At 38.5% G+C, this 26,558-nt stretch overlaps 1 protein-coding gene across 4 annotated transcripts in view; it reads right to left on the minus strand.

The window, feature by feature from the left end:
• LOC125241107 (voltage-gated potassium channel subunit beta-2) overlaps positions 1-23,791 on the minus strand; it is a 29,354-nt gene extending 5,563 nt beyond the window's left edge. The window contains exons 1-9 of one of the 4 annotated variants that reach the window (XM_048149427.1): positions 23,673-23,791; positions 20,130-20,224; positions 18,866-18,967; positions 18,174-18,302; positions 14,215-14,323; positions 9,275-9,407; positions 1,438-1,511; positions 1,119-1,352; positions 698-791 (exon numbers count right to left, since the gene is read on the minus strand). In XM_048149427.1, the coding sequence (XP_048005384.1) occupies positions 698-791; positions 1,119-1,352; positions 1,438-1,511; positions 9,275-9,407; positions 14,215-14,323; positions 18,174-18,302; positions 18,866-18,967; positions 20,130-20,138 (884 nt within the window). In that variant the 5' untranslated portion in view covers positions 20,139-20,224; positions 23,673-23,791. Of the gene's footprint in view, positions 1-697; positions 792-1,118; positions 1,353-1,437; positions 1,512-5,532; positions 5,911-9,262; positions 9,408-14,214; positions 14,324-18,173; positions 18,303-18,865; positions 18,968-20,129; positions 20,225-23,672 lie in introns of those variants that run through there. The other 3 variants (XM_048149426.1, XM_048149428.1, XM_048149429.1) reach the window with 3 other exon arrangements.
• Positions 23,792-26,558: the final 2,767 nt, after the last annotated feature.

Raw genomic sequence — 26,558 nt, forward strand, 5'->3', positions numbered from 1 at the left:
GTTTCTCCTTTTTACTTGTAATTTTGATTTGAAACAAGTGAAGCAATAAGAGTACGTATATTGCAGGATTCAAGTGAAGGTAAGTCAATAATAATAATAGTTATAGACATAAGTAATTTTTTAGGAGTACTGGACGCGTGCAGGGTGGAGGCATTCCGGGTACATGTCTGCCAGACAGTTACAACAGGGAGTGAATATCGGTAACATTAAGTATCAAGTTTCTTAATTTCAACGACTAAGTACGTCAAGTACCTACTCAGGTAGCTCAGGTAGGGATTTAAACTTAGAATATTAAGTATTTTATCGATATTCCTCCCTGGGTTGTTAGTGATAATAGACCAGTGGTGAATATCATCCATTCCTACTTAGGCAAAGAACAATGAAAACGGAACATTTTATAAGAGGTTAGAAATTAAGCAATATTAATCAATCCGTTCTCCCTGTTCCTTAGTGTAGTGGGATACAACACTTAACTTTAATTGCTATAATAAGGAGACAAGACCATGATTGTCAGAAAAGTATTAAAGTACATCACACAGGTATAAGGTACCTACAGCTACGTTTACTTAAATCTCAGATGCCAATGAACATTTACTCAAACAGTTCAATACCTAACTTCCAAACCGTTATCTAAACATCCAACATACATCCAAACCATCATACCATTTGAACGGATACCACCACATGCAACACTTACTTGGTACTCCAGTAGATCTTTGTCGTTATTATAATACTCGTTCGTCTAACGTTTATTTTCTTTAGAATCCTCCCTAGTTCAGCTTCGCCTTTTGCTGTTAAAGTAAGGTTAAAACAGTGTTATTGAAACTATTTTTCCTTTTGTAAGCATAAAAAATATTGCGTCAGAAATAAAAATAATTAATGTTTTCTGAAATATTATATGGAACCACAGTAAAAAAGCTCCTAAATAAAGTAAAAAAAGCTCCTGAATTAAAAACGACGACGTGAGTATTTATACGACTTAAACATAAAACTTACATTAAACAAAAAAAAATCGCCCCTCATTTGCAAGACGCTTAATAAGAAGAAAATATTAATTAGGTACCTAAATCATGACTACCACTGTTCTCGTATAAATCTACCTACTTACTCATACTTACCGCAATGAGCTTCCGACAAATCGAATAGATTTATACCATTCTCCAAGGCAGTCAATATAATGTCTTCCGCGTAATCTTCGTTGAGCATAGTCCAGATGCCCACCCCAATATTGGGCACGCGCAGACCAGATTTGCCCAGGTTTTTGTAGCGTAATCCAGGAGTCACCACAGAAGGCATGTTGGCGTGATTTCCCATATACGTGGACATATGCCGAGACACACTGATTTCTCCAGCTGCAAATTGTTTTAGTATTAGTAAATTTTTATAGTTTACTAAATGGAATTTAACGGAAAAGGTATTTTTCTTAGATTCACTTGCCTTGATCTAGCATCTGCTGAGAATTTGCGCTGAAATCATCCATGCAATCCAGGGATGCAATTGGAGCACGACATCTGAACAATCAAAACATGACAACATTACATTCATATTCATAATATCACTTAGTAAGAATTAACTACCTACAAGCTTCGTATGTTTCGGAACACTTGGACAAATTTTAAGATGCGGACTTACTTATATTTGGAATTACTTCCACAATAATTAAATGATACATTACGTACAGTCACTGTTTGCAATACAAGATATAGGTATGTACTTAAGTTGTGATTAGATCTACGCTAATGATGATGACTATAATGTTTCTACTGGCATTAGTTACCTACAGTTTCTAGTGCTAGGCAGTACTTAGCTACTCCTAAACTGCCCTAAATGTATTTATGTATGACTAATTTCTATTTCTACTTATATTATACCCTCTATGCACCATTGTACCTACTTCCAATGTTTACCTTTAAACCAAGTCACCAGCAGAATACTGTTGAAGTTGTGACGATTTTACTCTTTCAGTTCCTAGTTCTTTATTGATTACACATTTACAGTTTTTTTATGAAATTTATTTAAAGAAAATGCAGACCGTTGTTATTTCTAATCCGTCATTCCTGTTTACATAGGTAAATGAAATTTTATTAAAATATTTTTAAGTAATGTCCAGGAGTGGTACAATGCTGTACAGAGAGCGGGTTACATTTATTTTAAATCTAATTATCTAACGTGTACTTACATTAACTATGCTTAGTGAACTAATATTCAACAAATTTTATTTGTTTTTCTATGTAATTTTTATAAATGATTTGCTAATTTTATGCTCAGGTAATAAATTTACATATTCCTACAACACTTCAACCTAAATAAACGGATGTTATTTCGCGCTTTTACAAAGCAAAGAAGCAGTATACGTAAGTAGATATATGGCAGCCGCAAGTGGGGTACAAGAAGCTTGCAGACACAGATAGCGAAGAAGAAGTAAGATACAGTGTCGATGCGTCAGTGCGAAGAGTACAGGATCTCACCTTACCTGTGTTGGTTGACCACTTCCCCAATGAACAGCATGAGACAAGCCAAGCCATCACTTTTATCTAAACAACAGTATCTATTATTCTGCGATCACATTTGAGTCCTAGCACTTTTGGAGATTAGCCGTCAGGTTATCTGGTATTATGTTTTTAGTGTGCCACATGATAATATATACTGCGTTTTGGAAGGTACCTACTGGCATGCGACGATCGCGGTGCGCGATGTGGCGGAGTGCGCTGTCAGCTTTACGGGCCTCGTAGGAGAAGACATACGACATACCTTTGTATAGTCATTTTAATAGACTAATATTCTGCAGTTGTCACTCTTTAAGAGCTCGGTTATTACTCTTCCGTTCACAATACAACTCGAAAAAAAAATTACCTAATTTACATTATTGGTCAATGCATCATCTCAGAGCGCGTGACACGTACATTGTAATTGCACTCAACATACAAGCAAAGAGTAAAGCTATTGATTTTAATAGAGCGTTGAAGAGACGTTTATCAAAACATGACCCCAGTTTGACTGTCAAAATCGATGTAGAGTATTGACAGACTTTACACAGTTTAATCAGTGTCAATTAAGTACTCAGCAGAGTTAATTGAGCGTCGACTGACTCCCTCTCACAGAGAACCTCCTGTGCTCCCTCTAGATTGCAGGGGGGTTCAGTTACCTATCTCTGCAACTTGCTGAACCTGTATTTTACATACGAGTAAGTTACATGCTACGCTCGGTTCAGCACTTAGTAGAAAGTACAACTACGCCGGAAAGTAAACTATTTTATAATCGTGGCACTGGACTTGTGTTAGTGGTGCAGTACCTAGGTACGTAATATGCTCTATTTTTTTTTTCAAATATGACTGTCGACAAACGGCAGGGTTGAGTGGAAACAAAAAGCAGAGGTATTTGCCCAGTAATCAGACACTAAAACAGACTAAGTAAAAAAAAAAACCGGCCAAGAGCGTGTCGGGCCAAAAAAAAACTACTGGTCAAGTGCGAGTTGGACTCGCAAAAGTTAGGGGGGGGGACCACCGAGGGTTCCGTACAAACTTTCAAACTCCCCAGTTAAAATAATCTCATGTTTTCACATAACTCTAACGACTTGACTAGAAGACAAAAGTATAGGTACTAATGAGCATTATTGTGTATAGCGCCATCTCTCGGTGAATTCGCTAACTAATTTGCGCGACCATAGTATGTTGGTTTTTCAGGGATTATTCTTTATAATGTTAACCGATTTAAACAATTTTTACTTTATTGGAAAGAAGATGATTTACGTAACATCTCGTATTAATTTGAAGTACTATATACATCCGCAAAGGTGGGTAAATTAAGTAAAAATGTGAAAAGTTTTTTGTGAATTAAAAAAAAAAGTTTTCAAGATACAAACACGATTATATTTTTCCTGTAATATTTAGCATAAAACCAATGTTTCCTAAAATTTTCATAATTTTTCGTTGGTAAACTTACCTAAGAAGACAGGTTGACGACGACTGCTTCTTTGTTTACCAAATTTCAAATACTAAAAAAACGAGGTATAACAGGGGCTCGCGTTGTAATGAAAACGAGCCAGGTTACTATCAACTGGACAGGTTAATATCAACGTCCCGTCCTCCCATTCCAATTTCAGCCGTGCCGTGCGCTCATTATGCATGCAGCAGGTGGAAATTACATTGCCTGCAAACCTACATAGTTGCACAGTGAACGTTGCAGCCCTGAGTAAGCTAATGACTGAATCGATTTCATAAATACACAAAAGAAAATCCGTCGTGTCGTTGAAAAAAGTGTAAACAATAGTATATTATATAACGGTAACGTTATGAAGGCTATAAAAGTTGAGTACCGCGGTTAGGCCACGAAGGCTTGCCGAGTGGCCTAAGTAAGGTACGAGACTTTTATAGCCTTCATAATGTTACGATTGTATACTATACTTTTTCTACGACAGCCACATACATACCTATTCGAGAATAATAAAATGGGTTAGTTACTTACTTCATATAATGAATGGGAATATTTGTGTGGATCGTCGTAGCATTGAGTATTCTGTCCACAAAATGTTGATGGCGAGATATTGTTGCACAATTCTTCAAAATATGCCAACAATGCGGTTTCAGAGAAAGTTGAAACATTTTTTTGCAATTTCCATGTCATAAAACAATCATAACATTTTTGCTACGCTGTATCCGACTTTCCAGGTACCTAACAAATTGTCAGTCACTTTGAGCGCCATAGCCTTGATTTCTTGGGGAGTATATTGTTCACCAGAATCACTTATAATTACTTAAGTTTTTGCATAACGTCGACTTAAAATAAAGTATAAAACACTAAAATAGTTCAAATAATTTTTTAAAAAGTTTACAAATGTGGGAACCACTAATGCACAGCCAGAGAATGCTCAACCCAAGAATTTACGACCCAGGAATTGGAGTCCATGATCACATTTTGGGCCGTACATTTCTGGGTCGTACATTAACCGAACTCTTCATGCCATAGACAAGAGAAATAGAAAATAAGCCGGTTTTCAATTACGAAAAATGTGGTTGCGTTCAAGAATATTTAAATGTCGAATGTAAAATTATTTGATAAACTTATGATTTTTACCTTTGTTTTGCAATATCTAATATGTAAAACGCATTTCAGTTTATTTTTTCATCTTGATTTAAATTATGAACCTAAATATTATATTATTTATTAAGAGTTATTTATTACTGCAAATGAAAACATACCTGATAAATGGAAGTTGTACTTTTAAAAATAAACTTACAGAACTCCTATATTCATATGAATACTGCTCAGCAGTTATCATATGAACCTATAGACAAATAGACTTTTCTATCGTTACTCAAATGAACTTAATTTGGATACCGCTGACAATAATCTAATTGGACAGATTTAAGTGCTGGAGTAGAAAAATGATGTTTGTGGTGAACTTGGCGAGTTTTCCACTAAGCACTAAGGAGTTTAGTTGTAAAGTGTGGTAAAGGTATGTCTTCTCCCGTGTGGGGGGGGGGGGGGGGGGGCTGGGGCGGCGTCGTGTCGTCGGTGTCGGTGTGGAGTTACCGATAGATGGTGGGCATGTGGCTGGAGTCGACGGAGGCGCTGTCGGGCGGGCCGAGCGGCGTGTGCGGCGTGCAGCTGGACTCGCTGCGCGACATTTGCGAGCCCTCCTTGCCGCCGCCGCCGTCCGCCCCCTTGTACTGCATCTCGTGCCGCCTCATTCTGCTCCTACGCTTAGCAACAGCATCTCAACACCCTACAAACGTCTTATCTGTAATGAAATGTCATACGACTCCCGCGGCGGCCTCGAACCGACCCTCGGAAAGGACGTAGGGGCACGGTTTCGTAACACTCAAGGACAGTAAGGTAAACATAGAGAAGCATGCATGCCCTACCACTAACATCTAACGCTAGTCCACTAAGGGTACACGAATTAGAGTGACATCACATCGTTTACATCCACACTCTCAAATCCACAATTAAGATCATGAAGTAGGAAAAGTAGGTTTTAAGTTATTAGTGGTTGACACGTAAGGGTTCAATCGGTGGGTCACTGTGGGTGCACTCACCGGAGCAGCGGTTGGTGGTCTACGTACTGAACATTAGTTATCGCTGCGACGAGCCGTCGGGCAGCGGTCTGACTGTATTGCGGCGAGGGGCGGGCGAGGGCGGCCGGGGCAGGGGCGCGCAACGCACAACCCCTGCGCTTTGCGAGCTCACTCTCCGCACATGCGCGCAGCGTCTCGCCGACGACTCGGTAAAAGACGCGCGCTAACTTACCAACCGCGGCTTATACAGCCTTTGTCACTTGCAAGATAACCCGCTTTACTGACCCATTTCGGCATTTGGCCCGGATAACAACGCTCGCGTTATGTGTAATGCATAAATCTGCGTAATTATCGTAACTAACTTTTATAACTTAACGTACAGAACCGAATGCAGTCGTATATAGGTAGAAAATAACTAATAAACTTACATACAGGGTGAAATAAATGGACCGTTCAAACATTGCAAAGTGACTATCGAGGTCATAATGAACAACTTTTATTATGGGACCAATGCAGAACCCGCGAAAAAAATTGATGTTCCATAGAAATGAGCGGCATCATGACAGTCGAAATATATGAAACAGCCAATGTATGTGTGTATATCGACGCTCGAAAGAATCCGAAACACGTAAAAAGTGTAAAAACCCACAGGTCAAAAAAAAATACGTGATTCCACATATCAATTATGATGAGAAATAAAGGACAGGGACACGATTTTTCCCGTTTTTCTTGAAATGTAAGCAGTGGCAAAAAATAATTGTATTTGAAAACCATAAAATTACCTATTTTTCTGTAAACAGCAATTTGAATTCCGTATTCCGTACAATTTTAAGTTCGCACGAAGTCCGTAACACTAATGATTAGTGCTGGTTACTAACTTACTACGTATTACGTTACGTATGTATGTACCTATAGGCTGCGTCGGGAAACAATATTTAGTTTAGTAGTAGGTACTATGTTAATTCGTCAAAGTATAGGTACATATTTATTTGACGACCGGTCTGGCTCAGTCGGTAGTGACCCTGCCTGCTAAGCCGCGGTCCTGGGTTCGAATCACGGATATTTGTTCCTTCCAATCACAATGTAACCTGAAAACACCTACGGATAGAAAATTAGGTTACAGTTGAACAGTGTTAATGCAATTATGAATTCACACTATGAAGTATCCGATAGTTCGCCAACAGAAGTCAGCTAAGTGCTACAGCCAGTTGCGAACATGCGTTTGAAGATAGTTTGAGTGGCACTGAAACTTGAGTAGTTGAATGTGCTCTGCCTTCACTTTACTTTATGAGCCGACTCATCCGTATTGATCTTATGTACCTATGTATGTAAATACGTAATTTTAGATACTGACTGGGTTCTATTAGATTGAAGCCTGCATAAATATAATTGACGGAAACTTCGTTTATTTCGCTGTTTACGTTATTTGGTATCACTACAATGCAATAATCACTAAATGAGCGAAGAATAATTTTTAAGAAAAAAAAACCGGCGCCTTTGGGATTCTGGTGAAAGCTACTTGCGAATGTTGGATTATGTAGAAATGTGTAGGTATTTTTTAAAACGGCTTTTAATACTTTAATTATTTGATGGCAACACAAATGAATATACTTATAACGTTAAGGTTTGAGGAGTTTCCTCAATTCCTCATGAATCCGATTATAAGAAATCGAAGCTTGACAAAATTTGACTTGAAAACTCAATATTCTTAACAAACATAACTAAATAAATGTCACTGTTCTGAACTTAAATGCATGCTATTCTTATAAAAATACCAAAGTTACTATAAGTGTGCCGTTTAGATTTAAGGAGTTCCGTTCTGATCTTCATCAGCAGTTCCACTGCACCAAATGTCACTGTTATGGACGTAAGTGCATGCTGTTCTTATAAAAATACCAAAGTCACTTTAAGTGTGCCGTTCAGATTTGAGGAGTTCGGTTCTGACCATCATCAGCAGTTCCACTGCACCAAATGTCACTGTTCTGGACGTAAGTGCATGCTGTTCTTATAAAAATACCAAAGTCACTATAAGCGTGCCGTTCAGATTTGAGGAGTTCCGTTCTGACCATCATCAGCAGTTCCGCTGCACCAAATGTCACTGTTCCGTACGTAAATGCATGCTGTTCCTTAAAAAACACAAAAATCACCATATGTGTGCCTTTCAGATTTGAGGAGTTCCCTCGATTTCTCCAGGATCCCATCACCAGAACTGAGACTACAGACGAATTGAGAACCACCTTCCTTTGAGATATTTGAGGCGGCGGTTAAAAAATGAATCCTTGGCTCTATTGTAATAATTGACATCTTAACGCTACGTCCGTAGCAACATCTAGTGTATAGAAAAGCTACGTACTCTACAGGCAGGCAATTATGGTCGCGCGATAAATGATAAAACATCTGGCCGTCCCTATCGCACTTACTAATAGTGCGATAGGGACGGCCTGATATTTTATCGTCTATCGCGCGACCATGCTAGCCGTGCAGGAGCAGATTACGGGGCGGGCCCGTTACTAAAAGTGGTAAACTTATCTAGCCTACCCGTTGTGAGCAAGACTATGCGCTACTCAATTTGACTGACCTGACGCCAGAGACTCTCCTCACAATTGTGGACGCTGTAGACTTGCTGCAATATGGAGATCTCACCGTGAAAGGTACTTTATGGTGGTAGACGAGAACTTTGCGTAGTACATATTGAGGCGCAGCCGCTGCTGGTAAAATCGTAAGCGCCGACCGGCATCGGCATACGGTACCGTCAGATAAAGTCTAACCAGAAATATATGGCTATTGTCAAGAGGGCGCTGTTACTCTAAAGTATGCGGTGACAGTTTAGGCCCTGTGGGGCGATTTTTGAATCTCACATACGGGATTTTGTCACTAAAATACCAGTTGAAAACGGTGACTTGCTTATTATTTTCAGTGTCAATTTTCTGAATTAGAACGCGTGAGACTCAAAAATCGGTCCGCTGTAGCCGAATGACATTTCCGCGACGCGAAACGCCACCGAAACGCCGCAGAAAATGTAGTCTGGCTCTGTCGCGCCAATACGCAAGAGCGATATAGATATTATCGTGTGCGTTTGTGCATTCGGCTACGCACACAGGTAATACATAGAGTATGAAGAAAATAGTTTAATGAAATTCCGCGCGGAAAAATGGCGCGTAAGTAGGTAGTTAGTTATACATTTCTGGTCAGGCTTTACCTATATCATCTTATCAATATTAAGTATGTAAATAAAGAATATGTACAGGTGAACTTGCCCCGGACATGACGGTGCTCGCTCCCGGTCGATCCGCATTTGGCAGACGTCGCTAGCCGAGGAGCGCCAGGTGCGGGCGTCCGCGGCCGCCTCGCAAGCTGACGCTTCGCACACGTCGCTGTCTATAGACTCTTCTATGGAATATAATTTAAAAAATATCTCATATCAGAATTTATTACCTAATACAATTTTTATAATACTAGCTTTTGCCCGCGGCTTCGCTCGCGTTAGAAAGAGACCAAAAAGTAACCTATGTCACTCTCCATCCCTTCAACTATCTCCACATAAAAAATCACGTCAATTCGTCGCTCCGTTTTGCCGTGAAAGGCGGACAAACAAACAGACACACACACTTTCCCATTTATAATATTAGTATGGATAACAATGGTAAACTATCGAGGGTTTACTGGTGAAACCCGATAAATCGAGATAATTTGTCCTTGAAATAACAACATTGTGGACAACAAATTGCACAAATGCACATAGTTCGAATTTCAAACACCTATTATTTCAAGGACAAATTATCTTCGATTTATCGGGTTTCACCAGTAAACCCTCGATAATTGTGTTTACCATTGAATAAATTATTGAATCTGAATCTATAACATAATTTATTCGTTATTACTTGTAACAATGTTACACAGTAACCTAACCACAAAATTAAAATTTTGATAAAACCCCCGACCTCGACATAGTAGACCGATTTTCATGAAACATGGCTAAGAACACTCCCGGCTAACTCAGCTTTCAGACAAAAAAAACTAAATGTAAATCGGTTCATCCGTTCGGGAGCTACGATGCCACGGAGAGACACACACACACACACACACACACAGACAGACAGACAGACAGACAGACACGTCAAACTTATAACACCCCGTCGTTTTTGCGTCGAGGGTTGAAAAGGACAGCAAAAATATGGGATATCAAAATGCCAAGTGCGCGTTACACATGTTGTGTTTTTGCGGTGTTTGAACTGTTTGAAGTAAGATAATAATATACTGATACCAATACCAATTCTATCCAAGCCGGAAACTTGAGCAACACACCGCAGGCAAGATACCGGCTGAGTGACCTGCCGCGGCTCAAATCCAGTGTTCCAGTGCTGAGACACATCCCCAAAGGAGCCCGCTGCCTCGCTGCTGAGAAGCTTTGCTCGATTATCGACAATTGTTTACACACGAATAGCGTTGACGACTGGATTGACCTACTGTCGTTCTCATACACAACCTTAAAGTTGCCAGATGCCACTGATCGCCGCTCTCTTACATATAAAGTAAAAAGTAACATTAATACAATTAATCAGTACTTTCCATCCACGCAAACCACAACCAAACCTACCTCTTTATATCGCACCATCGAGACTAAAGTGCATGACGGCGATTTGAGGGGAGCTGTTCGACTGCTTCTGTCAGACTCCGCCCTTGCTCCTTCTAATGAGAATACACTACTTGCTTTGAAACAGAAGCACCCGCCTCCATCTAGGTTAGTAGTTTTGCCACCTGAGCCTTGCATTGCAAGCCCGTTTCTGACCGTAACGCCTTCAAACGTAGCCGCGGCAATCGCATCTATCTATAATGGGTCTGCCTCTGGTCTCGATGGGTTGCGACCCCAGCACCTCAAAGAACTGATTTCACCTGCCGCAGGTAACAACGGTCCCCGTTTGTTGGATTCCCTAGCCAAATTATGCAATTTCTTACTGAAAGGTATGCTAAACCTGGAAGTAAGACCATTTCTTTATGGGGCCTCCCTTTGTGCCCTATCTAAAAAAGACGGCGGAATCAGGCCAATTGCGGTTGGTAGTATTTTTCGACGCCTCACGGCTAAACTGTGTTGTCGAGCAGTCAGAGAAAGCATGGCTTGCTTCTTGCAGCCCAGACAGTTGGGGTTCTGCACAATTCTGGGTTGCGAAGCGGCAATACATGCCACGCGCCACTTCGCAACAGAACATAATAGTTCTCATGACATCATCATCAAGATAGATATAAAAAACGCCTTTAACAGTGTAGAGAGAGACACAATTCTGAATGAAGTCCTAGATCAAATTCCACTCCTTTATCCCTTCATCTACCAATGCTACGCCTTGCCGAGTAATCTCTTCTACTCGGGTAACCTCATCCAATCACAAGTCGGCGCTCAACAAGGCGACCCATTAGGACCTCTTTTATTCTGTTTGGCCATACACAAAATTATTTCCGCAGTAAGCGCGCCATTGAACGTATGGTACCTTGATGATGGTGTCATCGGGGGCAGCCCAGAAGTTGTAATTGAAAACTTAAAAACTCTATTACCGGCCTTAAAAACAATAGGATTAGAAATAAATTCTACAAAATGTGAATTGTTCGCCTGCGGTAATGTAACTCCCGAAACACTCACCAATCTGGAAACAGTTCTGCCGGGATTGAGACAGATTGATAAATCCTCTTTCCAACTCTTAGGTGCTCCCATATTTTCCGAGGGTGTCAGCTCTGTATTACAAAGTAAAAGGCAGGCACTCGCGGGGGTACGTGAGCATCTGAATCACCTGTCGAGACACGTCTCTCTCATTCTTCTGCGGAACTGTTTCTCAGTACCTCGCACTACCTACACCCTTCGAACATCCCCAACCTGGCTATATATACAAGACCTACAAGCCTACGACGACACTCTAAAACTCATCCTGGAATCAGTGCTGAACGTAAGCTTGAGCGGAGATCAGTGGCTTCAGGCAAGTTTACCCGTGCGTTACGGTGGTCTAGGTGTCCGTCGAGTCCAGGATATCGGCCTGGTGGCCTTTTTGGCCTCCGCATTCGGTTCAGCTAATCTCGTCTCACGTATACTAGCTATAGATAGCACCGATTACCTGTATACCATTCGCATCCGATGCTTTAGCCAAATGGGCCACATTATGCCCTTCCAACGACCGGCCGGAAAACCCGGCTGTTCAGAGGGGCTGGGACGATATCCTGTGCAGGCTCCGTCAAACTAACCTACAGGCTGGTGCCTCGGGATACGATCTAGCGCGACTCAAGGCGGTTTCCAAGCCTGAGTCGGGTGCGTGGCTGCATGCCTTGCCTTCTCCTCAACTGGGGACACTGCTAGACAACGATTCCCTAAGAATCGCAGTGGCCTTAAGGCTAGGGAGCAAGGTGTGCAATGTTCACCGATGCATTTGTGGGGCGTCAGTTGAGGAAAACGGCCACCACGGACTCAGCTGCCTACGTTGCGCCGGTCGTTTCCCCAGGCACCACTCGATAAACGAAATAATTCGTCGTGCGATGCTCTCGGTAAGTGTTCCGTGCCTCCTGGAACCGCCAGGTTTGTCTCGAACCGATGGCAAACGTCCCGACGGGCTGACGCTGGTTCCTTGGCAGAGAGGGCGGTGTCTTATATGGGATGCAACGTGTGTGAGTACATTTGCTGCATCCCATATCAGACACACAGTTAAGACGGCAGGCTCAGCAGCAGAGACTGCCGCCAAAAACAAACGCCTGAAGTACTCTGCCTTGGAAGCCACTTATGACTTCGTGCCCTTCGCGGTTGAGACAGCCGGGCCCTGGGGAAGAAGGCGTGTGAACTCTTCCGAGAGATCGGAAAGCGCCTCAGGGAGAAAACAAAAGATCCCCGTTCTGAGTCATGGCTTGTCCAAGTTGTCCAACAGGTCTCCATCGCCATACAGCGGGGTAACGCTGCTAGCGTGATGGGGACCTTTGGACCCGGCATGGCCCAGAACGGGTTCCTTTAGGTATCCTACCTTTTCTTTTTTTTTATATATGTAGTAATAATTGTTTTTTTTTATTTATTTTATAATATACTTATTATTTCAAGTGACTGTATCTTTTCAAAAAACTATATAAAACAACTAAGGTTTTTGAAGCAGGTTTTGGTTAGAAGTTTGAAATTATACATATGCATATATTGCAACCAATATAGCAAGGATTATTTAATATAGGATTTACAGTCTCCATACTAAGAATCGTACCTAATTTTTTTAGCGCCACCTATTAACTACTACCATAACTACACTGATGATGCCTACATTTTTTTTTAATGTGTACGTGATATCATGATATTAAAATAAAGAAGCATGTCATTTGTTCTTATAAAAAATAAAAACACGCAAAAATATTTCGGGAAAATATGTTTTTGGCCAATTCCAGGCTGCGAAACAGCGCCATCTAGTGTTAATCCTAAAAGGCCCATACATCTCAGAGGTACTCTTTTTTGTATGGGCTTTGTCTGTCCCGTATTATATGGTCCTTGGTGTGACTTTTTCAGCATAACAACGATGGCGCCTGTAATATAAAGGATATCGGTCCTACATCGGATATCGGATCGGAAAATGTAAAAACGCATAAGTATAGGTATCACTTAAAATATGAATTCTTGAAAAGTTTATGTGTAAGGACCGTTACAGTGAACTCAACACGTATGGGAACACGCCTACTGACGTGCAGTCGGTGTGCAGTTCTCATACAAGTTGCAGTTGGGTTTAGAGTTTTGCCTGCTCGTTCACTGAAAAGATCGCTCCCAACTAGTACGATCTCCGAAGTGTACTAGTTCGTTCTTTTAAGACATTTAGGACAGTAGTACACCGAGAGAGCGAGAGACAAATTGTGCATATGGCGTACAGTAACGCTCGCTCGTACAAGCCGAGAGCTGTTCGGCCGTTTTCGCCCGCTCTCGGTCCGAGTCAGTCGGTTTTAGTTCGGTTACGGTCGAATCACACGGATCGCTTTGCTGTCATTGTCACTCCTCTGCTCTTCGCTCCTTTCGCTCCAATTCTATTGCGCGTGTATGAGTGTACTAAATGTACTAGAGAGCAGAATCATTTGGGAGTAGTTCGGTCTAGTACAGTGCAGGGAATCGTGTCTTTTGTACTATTAGTACATGTCTTACACAAGCCTAGTTGGGTTGGGTTGCAGTTGCAGTCTGTCTGGTGCAAGTTAAACGGATACTGACCTCTGCGAGTCCCCAGCCGGGATAGGTTGATCCAATTGTCGCACTCCGTGATGCTTTGTATAGAGTGAGGTGTTGTTAGCTGAGCACTGCACGCCTTTTTCAGCATGTTCTGTAACAGAACAAGCGTCTATGACGAGGAAATGGACTCGTTATTACATATAAAACTTACGGCGAATCAACTTTTCCTTGACCAACTTTCTTGGTGCATATTTTCTTTGGGATTTCATTGGATATTTTGACAAATAATATCTTTGAAGCTTTATCACATGTATAGTCACGTCTTCACTCATAAAATTCACTGTTATTCGATGCAAAACAGGTTGGAAAAACATATTTATCAACAAACTACGTTCACATGGATGAAATACTGACACTGACAGTTGTCAACTGAGTAGCGTTCCAATATTATATCTTGATTTCAATTATAGGTCGTAAAAATTGATAATGATAAGTAGTGTATATATTTTCTGGATGTGTTTATTGTAGCATTTAGAAACAAAAATGATATTTTGCCTCAAATTTGATTTACAAAACTGGTTAAAAACCTTAGATAAAGTAGTATTTGCATATTTATATTTACCACAATATAAAATGTTTCATTACGTACTAGGAATCAACAAAAGATATCTCCATCTCACTCTAAAACACGTGCAGTCATGCAGATGTTACTATTGAGAAGCAAAAACGTACGTGCTGAGCTGTCTTGGACATTAATGCCTAAGGCGTACGACTTAGTAAACAAAACAGTTATGACCTTTTACTTATGAGTGTAATTTAGCGGCTATCCATTGTTATTTGTCGCCAGTCGCCCTTTTGTCGCCATATTTGTCGCTCTTTTGTCGCTCTTTTGTCGCTCTTTTGTCGCTCTTTTGTCGCTCTTTTGTCGCTCTATTATCGCTCTTTAGTCGCTCTTTTGTCGCTCTTTTGTCGCTCTTTTGTCGCTCTTTTGTCACTCTTTTGTCACTCATTTTGAATCTATAAAAGGGTCGGAGCGAGCCGACGCGCGTCATTCTTAAAATATCTACAAGACTAACAGTGTCTCTGGCTTTCGTGTGTTATACTGGTGAGTGAAGTTGTTCTGCTATTATTTCTCTGTTTGTTTTTACTTGGAAATTATTCTAAGTGATTGTAAACTTTGAAATTGTGTCTCTGTTTGATTGTGCGGGGACAATATCATCGTACAGTTGAACTTAGACCTGTAGTGGAATTGATTTACTGTCAGTTGGGGGTTATTTTAGTGTTCTATTTAAATATAGTGTAGTGTTACATTTCAATTAAGGTGTATAGTGAAGTTTTCTGTGCTTTGTTTCGTGAGCGCCGTCAAGCAATACAAAGACTGGGTCGATATATGGCTTGTGCTTGGAGATAAGTCTGTGTTTGGTTTTGTAGGGAGTAATTCTTGCAAAACTAAGCTTAGATTATAGCACGTAAAGGAAACTTCACTCGTTTGTTTAGTTGGTCAGTAAAATTCAATTTAGTAATTTTCTATGGGGTTATTTTGTGAAAGTTATAAGCCAGATCATTGTTTGTGACAGACTGTTGTCCGGCTAAGCGCTTTATACCTTGCGGCTGTTAAACATAAGGCGTTTAGGGGTCTTTTTGTTCCAAGTGGAGGCTTGGGCGTCTTTATTTACTTACAAAAGGCGTATTTTCTCACCGGTCTCAAAGAGTCCAACTGTTAGATGGAAGTGAGGACTTTCACGATTGACGAAAGACATTAGGAGTAATCCTTGCTCACTGAAGTCGGCAGTATTTGAGGCTGGGGTCCTATATATATATATATATATATATATATATATATATATATATATATATATATATATATATATATATATATATTTATTTATTTATTTATTTACTCGGTGTTCTGGTTCATGCTGGCGTTGGCCGCTGGAGATTTCGGTTGTGATCGATCCATATCTAAGTAAAGTCTGATCGCAGCTGGGTCTCCCATGTGGCTGGTACTGGTGTGTCCTAGAATACTGGATATATACACGGATAGGGCGATCTACTCTCTGCTACCCTAGCCTGCGGGCAAGAGCAGAGGGGGGGATCAGAACACAAGCCTATAGGTTGCCTATCTCAGCTTCGCTGGCTGAACTGTACAGTTCTAGTAGGGATACACTTGTACATATTCTGAACACAAGATCTATGGTAAGTGAGGGTCTGTGTTTCAGATATGTTAGAGTAGGGAAAACAATAGGAGTAGGGTAGAGTCACACACTATTTCTATGAAAGTAGAGTTCTATTATGATTGGTCTTAAATTATAATTGGTCAACGTGTATTGTGGAGAAATAATTTAACTACTACTATTTATATGGTTTAAATGGACTTTAAATGTGGTGTTTACTATCTTAAAATATGTGGTAAAACTGGTAATTTATAAAATCTCTTATTACTTAATTTATTTGAGTGAAATTAATAATTTTTGTGGTAGCAATTTCTGATCTTTCGGTGTGGCTGCGGGACGCTTAGTGTTGCTAACTAGTTTTTCAAGGTAAATTCTATCAAGTTGGTTAGGGAAACAAACTATTCTTTGGAATAAAAAGCATAGGTTTGTTATAGGGCCCAGTGGCATGCGAGCGCCGTCCACTGATGGAAAGTCAAAAGCTTAGAAAAGTTAGTAGACTTAGTTCTTATAAAAGTTAGCAACTGCTCGGTGTTTCGATAAAATATTAGAAAGATCGAGAAGTTATGGTCTATTAGCAGTATTGGGGAAAAGGGGGGTTTAGCTAGGGAAACAGAAACAAAACAAAAAGGGGGTTAGTTTGTAGATAGATAGCCCTTCAGGCTTACTTGCTTAGGATCCTGATAAAGTGGTGTTTGATCAGGTCAGGGATCCCATACCGTATCGCAAGCCCTTGCCCAAGCCGGGACCACTAATAAGGCGTAGCGGATGATTACCAAAATATTTTTAATATTTATTTCATGTATGTTTCACTCACTAACTTTTATTCTAAAATTTCTTCATCACGTCATTAATTTTCTCACATATAACTTTCTAGGCCTAAATCTGATAAAATAATCTTCTATAACACTATATTATTATGCAACAATAACCTTTATTCTTCTTTAAAATATAATTAAATAAAATTTTAAAAATTAGTCAAAGATACAGCTGATACTCATTAAAGGATCTAGGTTATCGCGGTTCACATCGAAGGGTTCTACTTATTCACGCTAGACGATCACAAGGCCAAATTTACGGGGTATATTTAAAGAGGGGTTAGCTATACTGTTGATTAGTCAAGTAAGTAAGTAAATAAGTAAGGTGAGCGGAGGTTTAGTTACAGTTCTGCGCAATTATGTTCTGGTAAATAAAAACAAAAGCTAAAATATTATATGCGCTGTTGGTACCTGTGCGCTATATAATCAATGTTTTAATTTAATCATTTACCGTACAATGTTTACATATTATAGCATACCGATTCTATTTTACCTTTAGTAAAGTTATTAGGCTTCAAGTGCAATCTACGAAGGTTCTTATTACCTATTTGTATTTACACATTTAGTTGTCAAAGCGGACCCCATGAGCCGTGACAAATGCCGGTATAATGCAAGGATGATGATGATAATGATTATCTATTTACACATGACGCATTAGAACCTTGGAATGCCATATTTTAAAAGTAGGTTGTATGAGAGAATTCTACGCGTTCTCCGTAGCACGGTGCCTCGTAGCATGCTTAAATCGTAATGTAGCACATTATCTGCCGTAGCACGATCAAAAGCACGAATCATGCTGTTGAAGAGGATCGTCATCATGATTCTGGCCTTCATCGCTCATTGTTGAACATAGGCCTCCTTTCGTGTAGGTACGCCATTCGCCTTCGTATACGCGTTCCCACGATTTGTTTGACATAGCAAGATATGAATTATTAAATTTCAAAGTAGTGACAATATATGTACATATTAATCCCGAAAATTTCACAGTTACCAAAAAACACACGGTACTTACTCTATAATGGGTATCCGGTATGGAGGGTCGACTGTGGCGCCACCTGGTCGCCATGCGCGGCAGCTCGCACAGCCCGTGGTGCGACCACGACGTGTTCATGCCGCGCACCGCCCCTGCCGCCTCGGCGATCTACATCATTCATCCTTAGCACAGACAATAAAAGCAAGACCGCAATTGTACTAAAATTTCTTTTGCAGCCCTTACATTGACAAGCAGGTGCTCTTTACATATTCAGTGCCAGTTACCCGATAGTCGGTATCTCTCTCCATAGGCGCTTATTGCTTTATACGCATTCGTATATCGTATGACGTCGCGCCGACGCAGCGTCAGGCTTTGCCATACAGTTGGCCCGACTCTACTTACTCTCGCGAGACGCTAGATGTGGGGCGACGCGATGACATTGAATGTGTTTAACTAATGAAATGAATAAGAGTGTATCGGCGAGGTGCGTGAAAGAGTGGCGCTGATTGTCACAAATTAATAAAGGTATATCATTATGAAATGTCAAATATTAATGCTTATCGTAGCCGTTGGAACCAATTTTACTCCGTATGATTTAACATAGAAAAACCCACAAACATTTAAAGCTTTACAACAACTTGTAAGTTACTTAGAGCCCTGTCTACTTCCAGTAGCAAATACAAATACATACCTATTTACAAAATGGGTAGGAATAGAGGGAGCCACCTTACCTCCCTTTTTTGTTCGGCTTCCGCTTCAATGGCCCGCTGGTGCAGTAACTCTATGTCCAGCTTCCGGTCCTCCTCAGCCTCCCGGGCTTGGCATTCCTTTTCCTGATAGTTAAAGAGGTAAATATAAACCTTATAATAATTTTTAAGACATAAAAACCGCCGCCTTTGGGGTTCTGGTGAAAGCTACTTGCGAATGTTGGATTATGTAGAAATATGTAGAGTGTAGGTATTTTTTAAAACAACTTTTAATGATTTAATTATTTGATGGCAACACAAATCAATATACGTATACCATTATGGTTTGAGGAATTTCCTCGATTCCTCATGAATCCGATTATAAGAAATCGAAGCTTGTTAAAATTTTACTTGAAAACTCAATACGCTTAACAAACATAACAAAAATCATAACAAATAAATGTCACTGTTCTGAACTTCAATGCATGCTGTTCTTATAAAAATACCAAAGTCACTATAAGAGTGCCGTTCAGATTTAAGGAGTTCCGTTCTGATCTTCATCAGCAGTTCCACTGCACCAAATGTTGCTGTTCTGGACGTAAGTGCATGCTGTTCTTATAAAAATACCAAAGTCACTTTAAGTGTGCCGTTCAGATTTGAGGAGTTTCGTTCTGACCATCATCAGCAGTTCCACTGCACCAAATGTCACTGTTCCGTACGTAAATGCACGCTGTTCTTATAAAAACACAAAAATCACCATATGTATGCCTTTCAGATTTGAGGAGTTCCCTCGATTTCTCTAGGATCCCATCATCAGAACTGGGTTCTGAGAAAAATGGGACCAATCTGTATGCATATACATTAATTAAAAAAAAAAACGGTCCAGTAACGACGGAGATATCGTGGAACAAACATTTTAAAAAATAAAAACATACAGACGAATTGAGAACCACCTTCCTTGAGAGGTTTAGGGCGGCTGTTAAAAAGAAAACCTACTTCTTAAAATACACAAAGAACTTGTTATCCTTTTCTTTGTACTAAAAGTCTAACAACTGATTTCTTTGAAGTAAGTATCAAAGCAAATTACGTATAATTACGTATTACGTTAAAACACCGATAAACAGTTAATACCCGACGTGGTTGAATAAAAAGGAAAGAAAGCTATCCATTACTCGTTTGAGGGTATTAATAAATACCGAAGGTAAGGGCGACACAATGTACACATTGATCTCTACATGTAGGTATTTAAAGTAAAAGTACAAAATAGTAAAATCTAGCATCTAAAGGAAGGCAATGTAAATTGGACAACCTTCTGCATTTGACGTTCGTGCTCAATCTTCTGCTGCTCCAATTCCTCTTCCGGTATTGGCGGAGTCTCATCACCGCTGGATGTGTGCTTCGCCCCTGGGAGGCCAAGATATTTTATATTTACAATCTCCTAGCAATCCTCTAGCACAACTTGACTTGTCGCGCGCGAGTCCATACTTGACGTCGCGCTTGATGTATGGACTCGCGCGCGACAAGGCAAGTTGTGCTAAAGGGTCACGTGGCGCCACCGTAACCTACTGATTTTTCGGTCAAATCCATCAAATCACATAAATTGTTTCCATGCAAGCAGTTGCAGTGGCAACATTCTATCATAGCCATTGAGCGTGCCTCCACCATTGCATAAAGATGTGTATAAGAATACCTATTCGAGTAGGATTGATTATGACAAATAAGTACCTACATTCCGAATACTTTATGGAACTATGTCACAGTATACTAAACATAAAATAGTACAAGTTGGTAGTTCAAAGAAGAATTAAGTATCTATTGTAACAAGTTTAATGTTTATATATTAATTATGTATATATGAGTATAAGTATAAGTCCTTAAATTATATTTATGTATTATATGTATTTATGTATTATTTGATGTAATTATGTTTTAGATTTCTGATTTTCTTTTTCTGTTCTTTTGTTTTCAATGCACCGCCTACAATCTTTTCTGCTTTGCCTTAAGGTTGACTGGTAGAGAATGCCTCATGGCATTAAGTTCGCCTTTTGTACATTAAGTTTGTCTTTTGTGCAATAAAGTTTAAATAAATAAATAAATAAACCAATAAAGCTAATTTAAAAAACCAAATGTTACCAAAAAGAACAGGATACGGCAGCCGAAATTATCTTAGTATCTTGATCTTGATTTTCTATGTTAGCTGAACTAACACTGTTTTACACTTTTTAGGATACCTATACTGCCCTGCTAAGCCGAAAGGCGCTAAGTCTGAGATACGCCTTTTTGGTTTTTTTTTTCACCATTCAATAGCCATCACAATTGTGCGTCTAATGGTATAAGCCAAATAAGGCTATCTCTCTTAAATCTTTAAATAAAACCACTAACAATATTTTGTATATCTCAATTTTTCCTATAATTACTAACGTCAAACGGCATCTCGATTTTCTTAAGCTAAATAGCCTTATATTGACATAGGTTAAACACGTTTAGAAATGGTCGCTAAATTTTTTTACAGTTTTTCGAAAGCAACAAGCGTTAAGTCCATCCTTCGAACTACTTTCGGAGTTAGCCTTTTACGCTTAGTAACTATCGATATTGTTATTTCTTCAATGATTGAGATACGGCTAAACTAACACAATATACCTACGAGTTAAAATGGACTTTAAGATCGTTAAGTTAAGAATCACATATCCCTTACGTTTCCCGTTAGACATGACGGTACGTTAAGAAATGATCATTTAATTGATTATTTTGTTTGCGAAAGGATGCAGATTGGTTTTGTGGTGTGGTGCAAATTGGTTTAGTGAGATTAAAGTTAGTTAGTAATTACACACAATATTTTCAAACGACGCATACGGAAATCGACTACTTGATCTCGATCTGTATTTGGGTAAGTTTTTACATTACATATTACTTCTCCAGTTTTTTATATAAATGTAAAATTTCGAAATCGAATACATGGTAACATGTAGATAGGTATAATATGTTATGTTGAGTTAAATTTATATTATTGTGTAATATCAAAGTAGATATAAGTACGAAACAGCATTTAATAAGTAGATATTATATGTGAATACTAGCTAGGCACCGACCCCAAGTATATGTAAAACACCCCGACCATATATATATATACATACAGTGTGTTTGTAGGTAAATATGTATGTATTTTTTACATTTTTATTAAAGGTCTGTTTGCTCATAATTCCATGTTTATATATATCGTAGTTCTATGTATTTAAAATATGTAGCGGTCTTACATTAGTACTAGATTATACACGGTGAGCCTGAATAACCAGAAAGATTGTAACCTTTTTTGAAGAGAAAGATTTTTTGAAGAAAAATAAGATGTTGTGCTTTTTTATACACGAGTGTCCCTTTATATATATTTTATAGATTAAATAAATGTATGTTGGTTGGTTGCAGATTATCTATGTCACATAGAAGTTCGAAAATGATGATGGCCTTAGCCCAAAAAAATAAATCTCAGAGAGAAAAATTTAAAGATTCTAAGAAACTAAAACGTGACATTCAAAATATCGACCCTGATTTTTTTCCTAGCAGTGATGATTCTAATGATGACGCTCTTTTATCCGTAAAAGACAATAAAAAACAATTTTTTTCCATCATTAACGAAGTTATACCTAAAATTAGTTTTCCTGAAGAGTACATTACAACGCAGCCTTCTACTTCAAAGATTGAAACTGTTAATACAATTAGAGAAGATAACAACAATACAGAAAACTGGGAAAACATCTCTATCAAAACATTGGATTTATTAAGAAATAACTCTATTTCCATTAGTGAATATAACATTAGCTTTCCCGAGCAGTCAGCGATTACACCTATAGATACCGCAAATTGTAATGATGAGAACAATCTTATCAAAAACATTTAAATTCAAGAAGAACAAACCTTGTCATATCAGTCCCAGCGGGAATTCATCATACAAAAAAGAAAAATATTTTAAAATCGCTCTCGGGTTTAATTCCTGCTAATAGGATGTCTTTTTGGCGGGAACTCCCAACATTTGACTAATTTTTTCACATCGAAAGGAATGCATTATCAATTTCTTTTTTTTATGTACTTTGTTGTCAAGACTAGCAAAGTTGTTGAAAAAAAAATTGTTTTATTTTTTGTAACCAAAAATCAAGGTATTTATATCATATAATAAATATATGTTTTTTTGTATGGAGCGTAATATGACACAATTAAGGTTAAAGGCCGTATCTCAGTGTTCAAGTTCCCTATTTTTAATCAAAACAGCGCCATCTCACAAAATACTTATAACAGTATACTTTATGTAAAATCTCGCTATGTGAAAAATATCTATGGTCAAAATAGTATATATATACGTTTAAACATCCTTGAGATTGTTTGTTTTTGTAGGTGAAAATTAGTAATTGACAAAAACGCGATTTACTCAAAACTTACGTTGATTGAGTTAGCGCCTTTCGGCGTAACAGGGCAGTATAGCAGAAACCATCACCCTTATTAAAAGGTCACCGCTAGTTTTGTTACACGTTGTGCTCGTACCTATTATACGATATGTGATTATAGGTCAATTGTAAACATTTTTTTACAGGATTAGTGGAGAAAAAATATTTATAATACCAAACTATGACTAGGCAATACCTATAAGTGATATTGCACACATTTAATACATATTATCCGTTTCTTCTCTAAACCACAGAACACTATATATATTAGGTAGGTAAAAATAACTCCATCTGTTAACAGTATTATTTTTACTAACGTATTTTAATAAAGTGAACAATATCCCTAATATCAGCCAAGCTTTTGTTTTGATTATTAATTACACGCTGTCGCCGACACAAACGTCTAAACCTATTCTTACCGGTAGGCGGGTGATACGAAATCCAAAATTGGTGAGCCAGTTTTACACAATGGTCACACGAAGAGTTGACACCAAAATTTTCTGCAGTGGCTCTATGGTCAATCCACAGTGTTGACTGAATCGCGTATCTATAAACCGTGAGAATTTATTCATAGATGTTTATTTTCATGGCTATGTGCAGTGAAGTTCTATATGAAACTGTTTTGGCAACGGGCCAAAACACATCGCTGCCGAAATCTTACGGTCGAAGCAAAATAACCGAATGTTATATTCAAGGACAAATATTAGGTATTAAACATACCTAAAGATTAGTAGAGCACTTAGTTATTTTTAATTCATTGTGTATTGCTGTTGACTTAACCTGCCTACTAGTGACAACCTACTAGCACGATTAGCGTTCGTCACTAACGCCCTGTACAGTCGAGTTCATAATGATTTGTACATTTATTCACCTTATCCCGTTGTAATAAAGTGAAAAAATGTACACATATTTATGAACTCGACTCTACCTATAGTTGTGAAGGTGAAGGGGGTGTTACCTAAGTAGTTTTAATAACATTTTCTTTCTCACTGTGCCTAGTCCATCATAGTTATATATTTAATAACAACTATGTTATTATACCTACACTTGTGAAACGCGATAAAACTTAAAATAATAGTTATAAACTTAGTACCCACCTGAAATGATCGTCTCGGAACCTAATTTATTCCTATACCAGTAGGTAAAGACTGTATCGTTAAATATGGAGACAACTTTGAGTAGCCGTATTTATTTGCTATTATATTTTTTTCTTAAAACAAGACATAGGCTTAATAAGGCACATAATAAGGTTCACATTTTGTCCTAGAAACTCGACGTAAAGCAAGTGGTTTAGACAGTATTGACTTAATCCTCCCGAGTAACAATTACGATTCCGGACAAATGCTACTAGAAAATTCGCAAAGTGCGTAAAAAACGATACGATTGCGAAAAAAATTGTACTGTGTGAACCTCAACGACATATGATCCACAAAGCAGAATATCTGGACATAGTCTAGCCATAGTTATTTTTAAGAAATAAAGTTCAGGATCTGTGTATGGCGGCCATTTAGAGAATGTGGCATGGTGCTTCCTCTAACTCCGACTTTGATGTCGAATTTAACTATCATACACTGTTTATATCGATTTGGTTTAGGCACTGTTCAAACACCGTGAATGTCAGTTAGACTTTGGCCTATGGCTAATTTTTTTATCTGTTTCTCTCATCCTGCTTGCATCAAAAATTTACGACAATCCGGAACGTTGCTCAAAATAGCGTTTTTTTTTAATTATATAAATTCACCGCATTTATTCTGCAAGTACCCAATTGAAAAACCATGAAGAGGACTCTTAAAGAATATATTTTGGCAGCATATTAACCTTTGTTTGTTGAAATCGTACAAACAGTCATTGAAATATTCTCAAATTAAGCCAGATAGGGGTTGTCCGAAATTTATTTGCTAGACCTTAATGAAAGTACCATAAAGTCTCTAAAATAAATAAAAAATTAGACCTTCTTATATCAAATAGTGCTTACCAATACCTTCAGATCATACTCTCGGAACATAATAATATAAAATTATGCACATGTCAACATTTAGACGAGGTTTGTTTTGTCCTTATACTTATCGATACAGTCCTTAAGGCTTATATTAATACATATTATTTCTTTATTTATAAAATAGTTATATAATAAGTAGGTATGTACTTATATCAATAATTTTTAAGAAAAAAAAACCCGCCGCTTTTGTGGTTCTGGTGAAAGGTACTTCCGAATGTTGGATTATGTAGAAATGTGTAGGTATTTTTTAAAACTGCTTTTAATGTAAATCTTTGATTATTTGATGGAGCCGTTCATATTTAAGGAGTTCCGTTCTGATCTTCATCAGCAGTTCCACTGCACCAAATGTCACTGTTCTGGACGTAAGTGCATGCTGTTCTTATAAAAACACCAAAGTCATTATAAGCGTGCCGTTCATATTTAAGGAGTTCCGTTCTGATCTTCATCAGCAGTTCCACTGCACCAAATGTCACTGTTCTGGACGTAAGTGCATGCTGTTCTTATAAAAATACCAAAGTCATTATAAGCGTGCCGTTCAGATTTAAGGAGTTCCGTTCTGACCATCATCAGCAGTTCCACTGCACCAAATGTCACTGTTCCGATGCTGTTCTTATAAAAACACAAAAATCACCATATGTATGCCTTTCAGATTTGAGGAGCTCCCTCGATTTCTCCAGGATCCCATCATCAGAATCGGGTTCTGATAGAAATAGGACTAATCTGTATGCATATACATTCAATAAAAAAAAAATATTTCAAAATCGGTCTAGCAACGACGGAGATATCGTGGAACAAACATTAAAAAAAAAACATACAGACGAATTGAGAACCACCTGTCTTGAGATTTAAGGGCGGCGGTTAAAAAGTATTTAATTTGTAAGACGTGCTGTGATGGTATTTCGTTTTGCTTGTTATGTATGTATTATGTACATTGTACAATCACAGAATATACATGGTAACATGAGGAAACCGAATAATTTTAACAGCGAAGATCATAAAAAAATTTCTGGATTTCGCCTACTTTAAGAGTTATTAGCAATAAAAAATTTAACAATTACTTATTATTTCTCAGCACAAAACGCTCTTTTGATGCCGATGATGCCATTATCGGGCATAATCTAACTATCTTCGTTGATAGATGTAAAAAAGTTACAAGTGACTCATTGAAAAAAGTATTTTTTGGAAAAAAAAAACAATTTTTTTGTGACGATTTTGATTAACGTCATATAATTAACCTTTCTTTTTTTGGCCTCAGAAATTCGTGGTTAAAATCTTTTGGTTTCCTCGTGTTACACCGTGTATAATA

This window comes from Leguminivora glycinivorella, chromosome Z, assembly GCF_023078275.1.
Source record: "Leguminivora glycinivorella isolate SPB_JAAS2020 chromosome Z, LegGlyc_1.1, whole genome shotgun sequence".
Taxonomy (NCBI): Eukaryota; Metazoa; Arthropoda; class Insecta; order Lepidoptera; family Tortricidae; genus Leguminivora; species Leguminivora glycinivorella.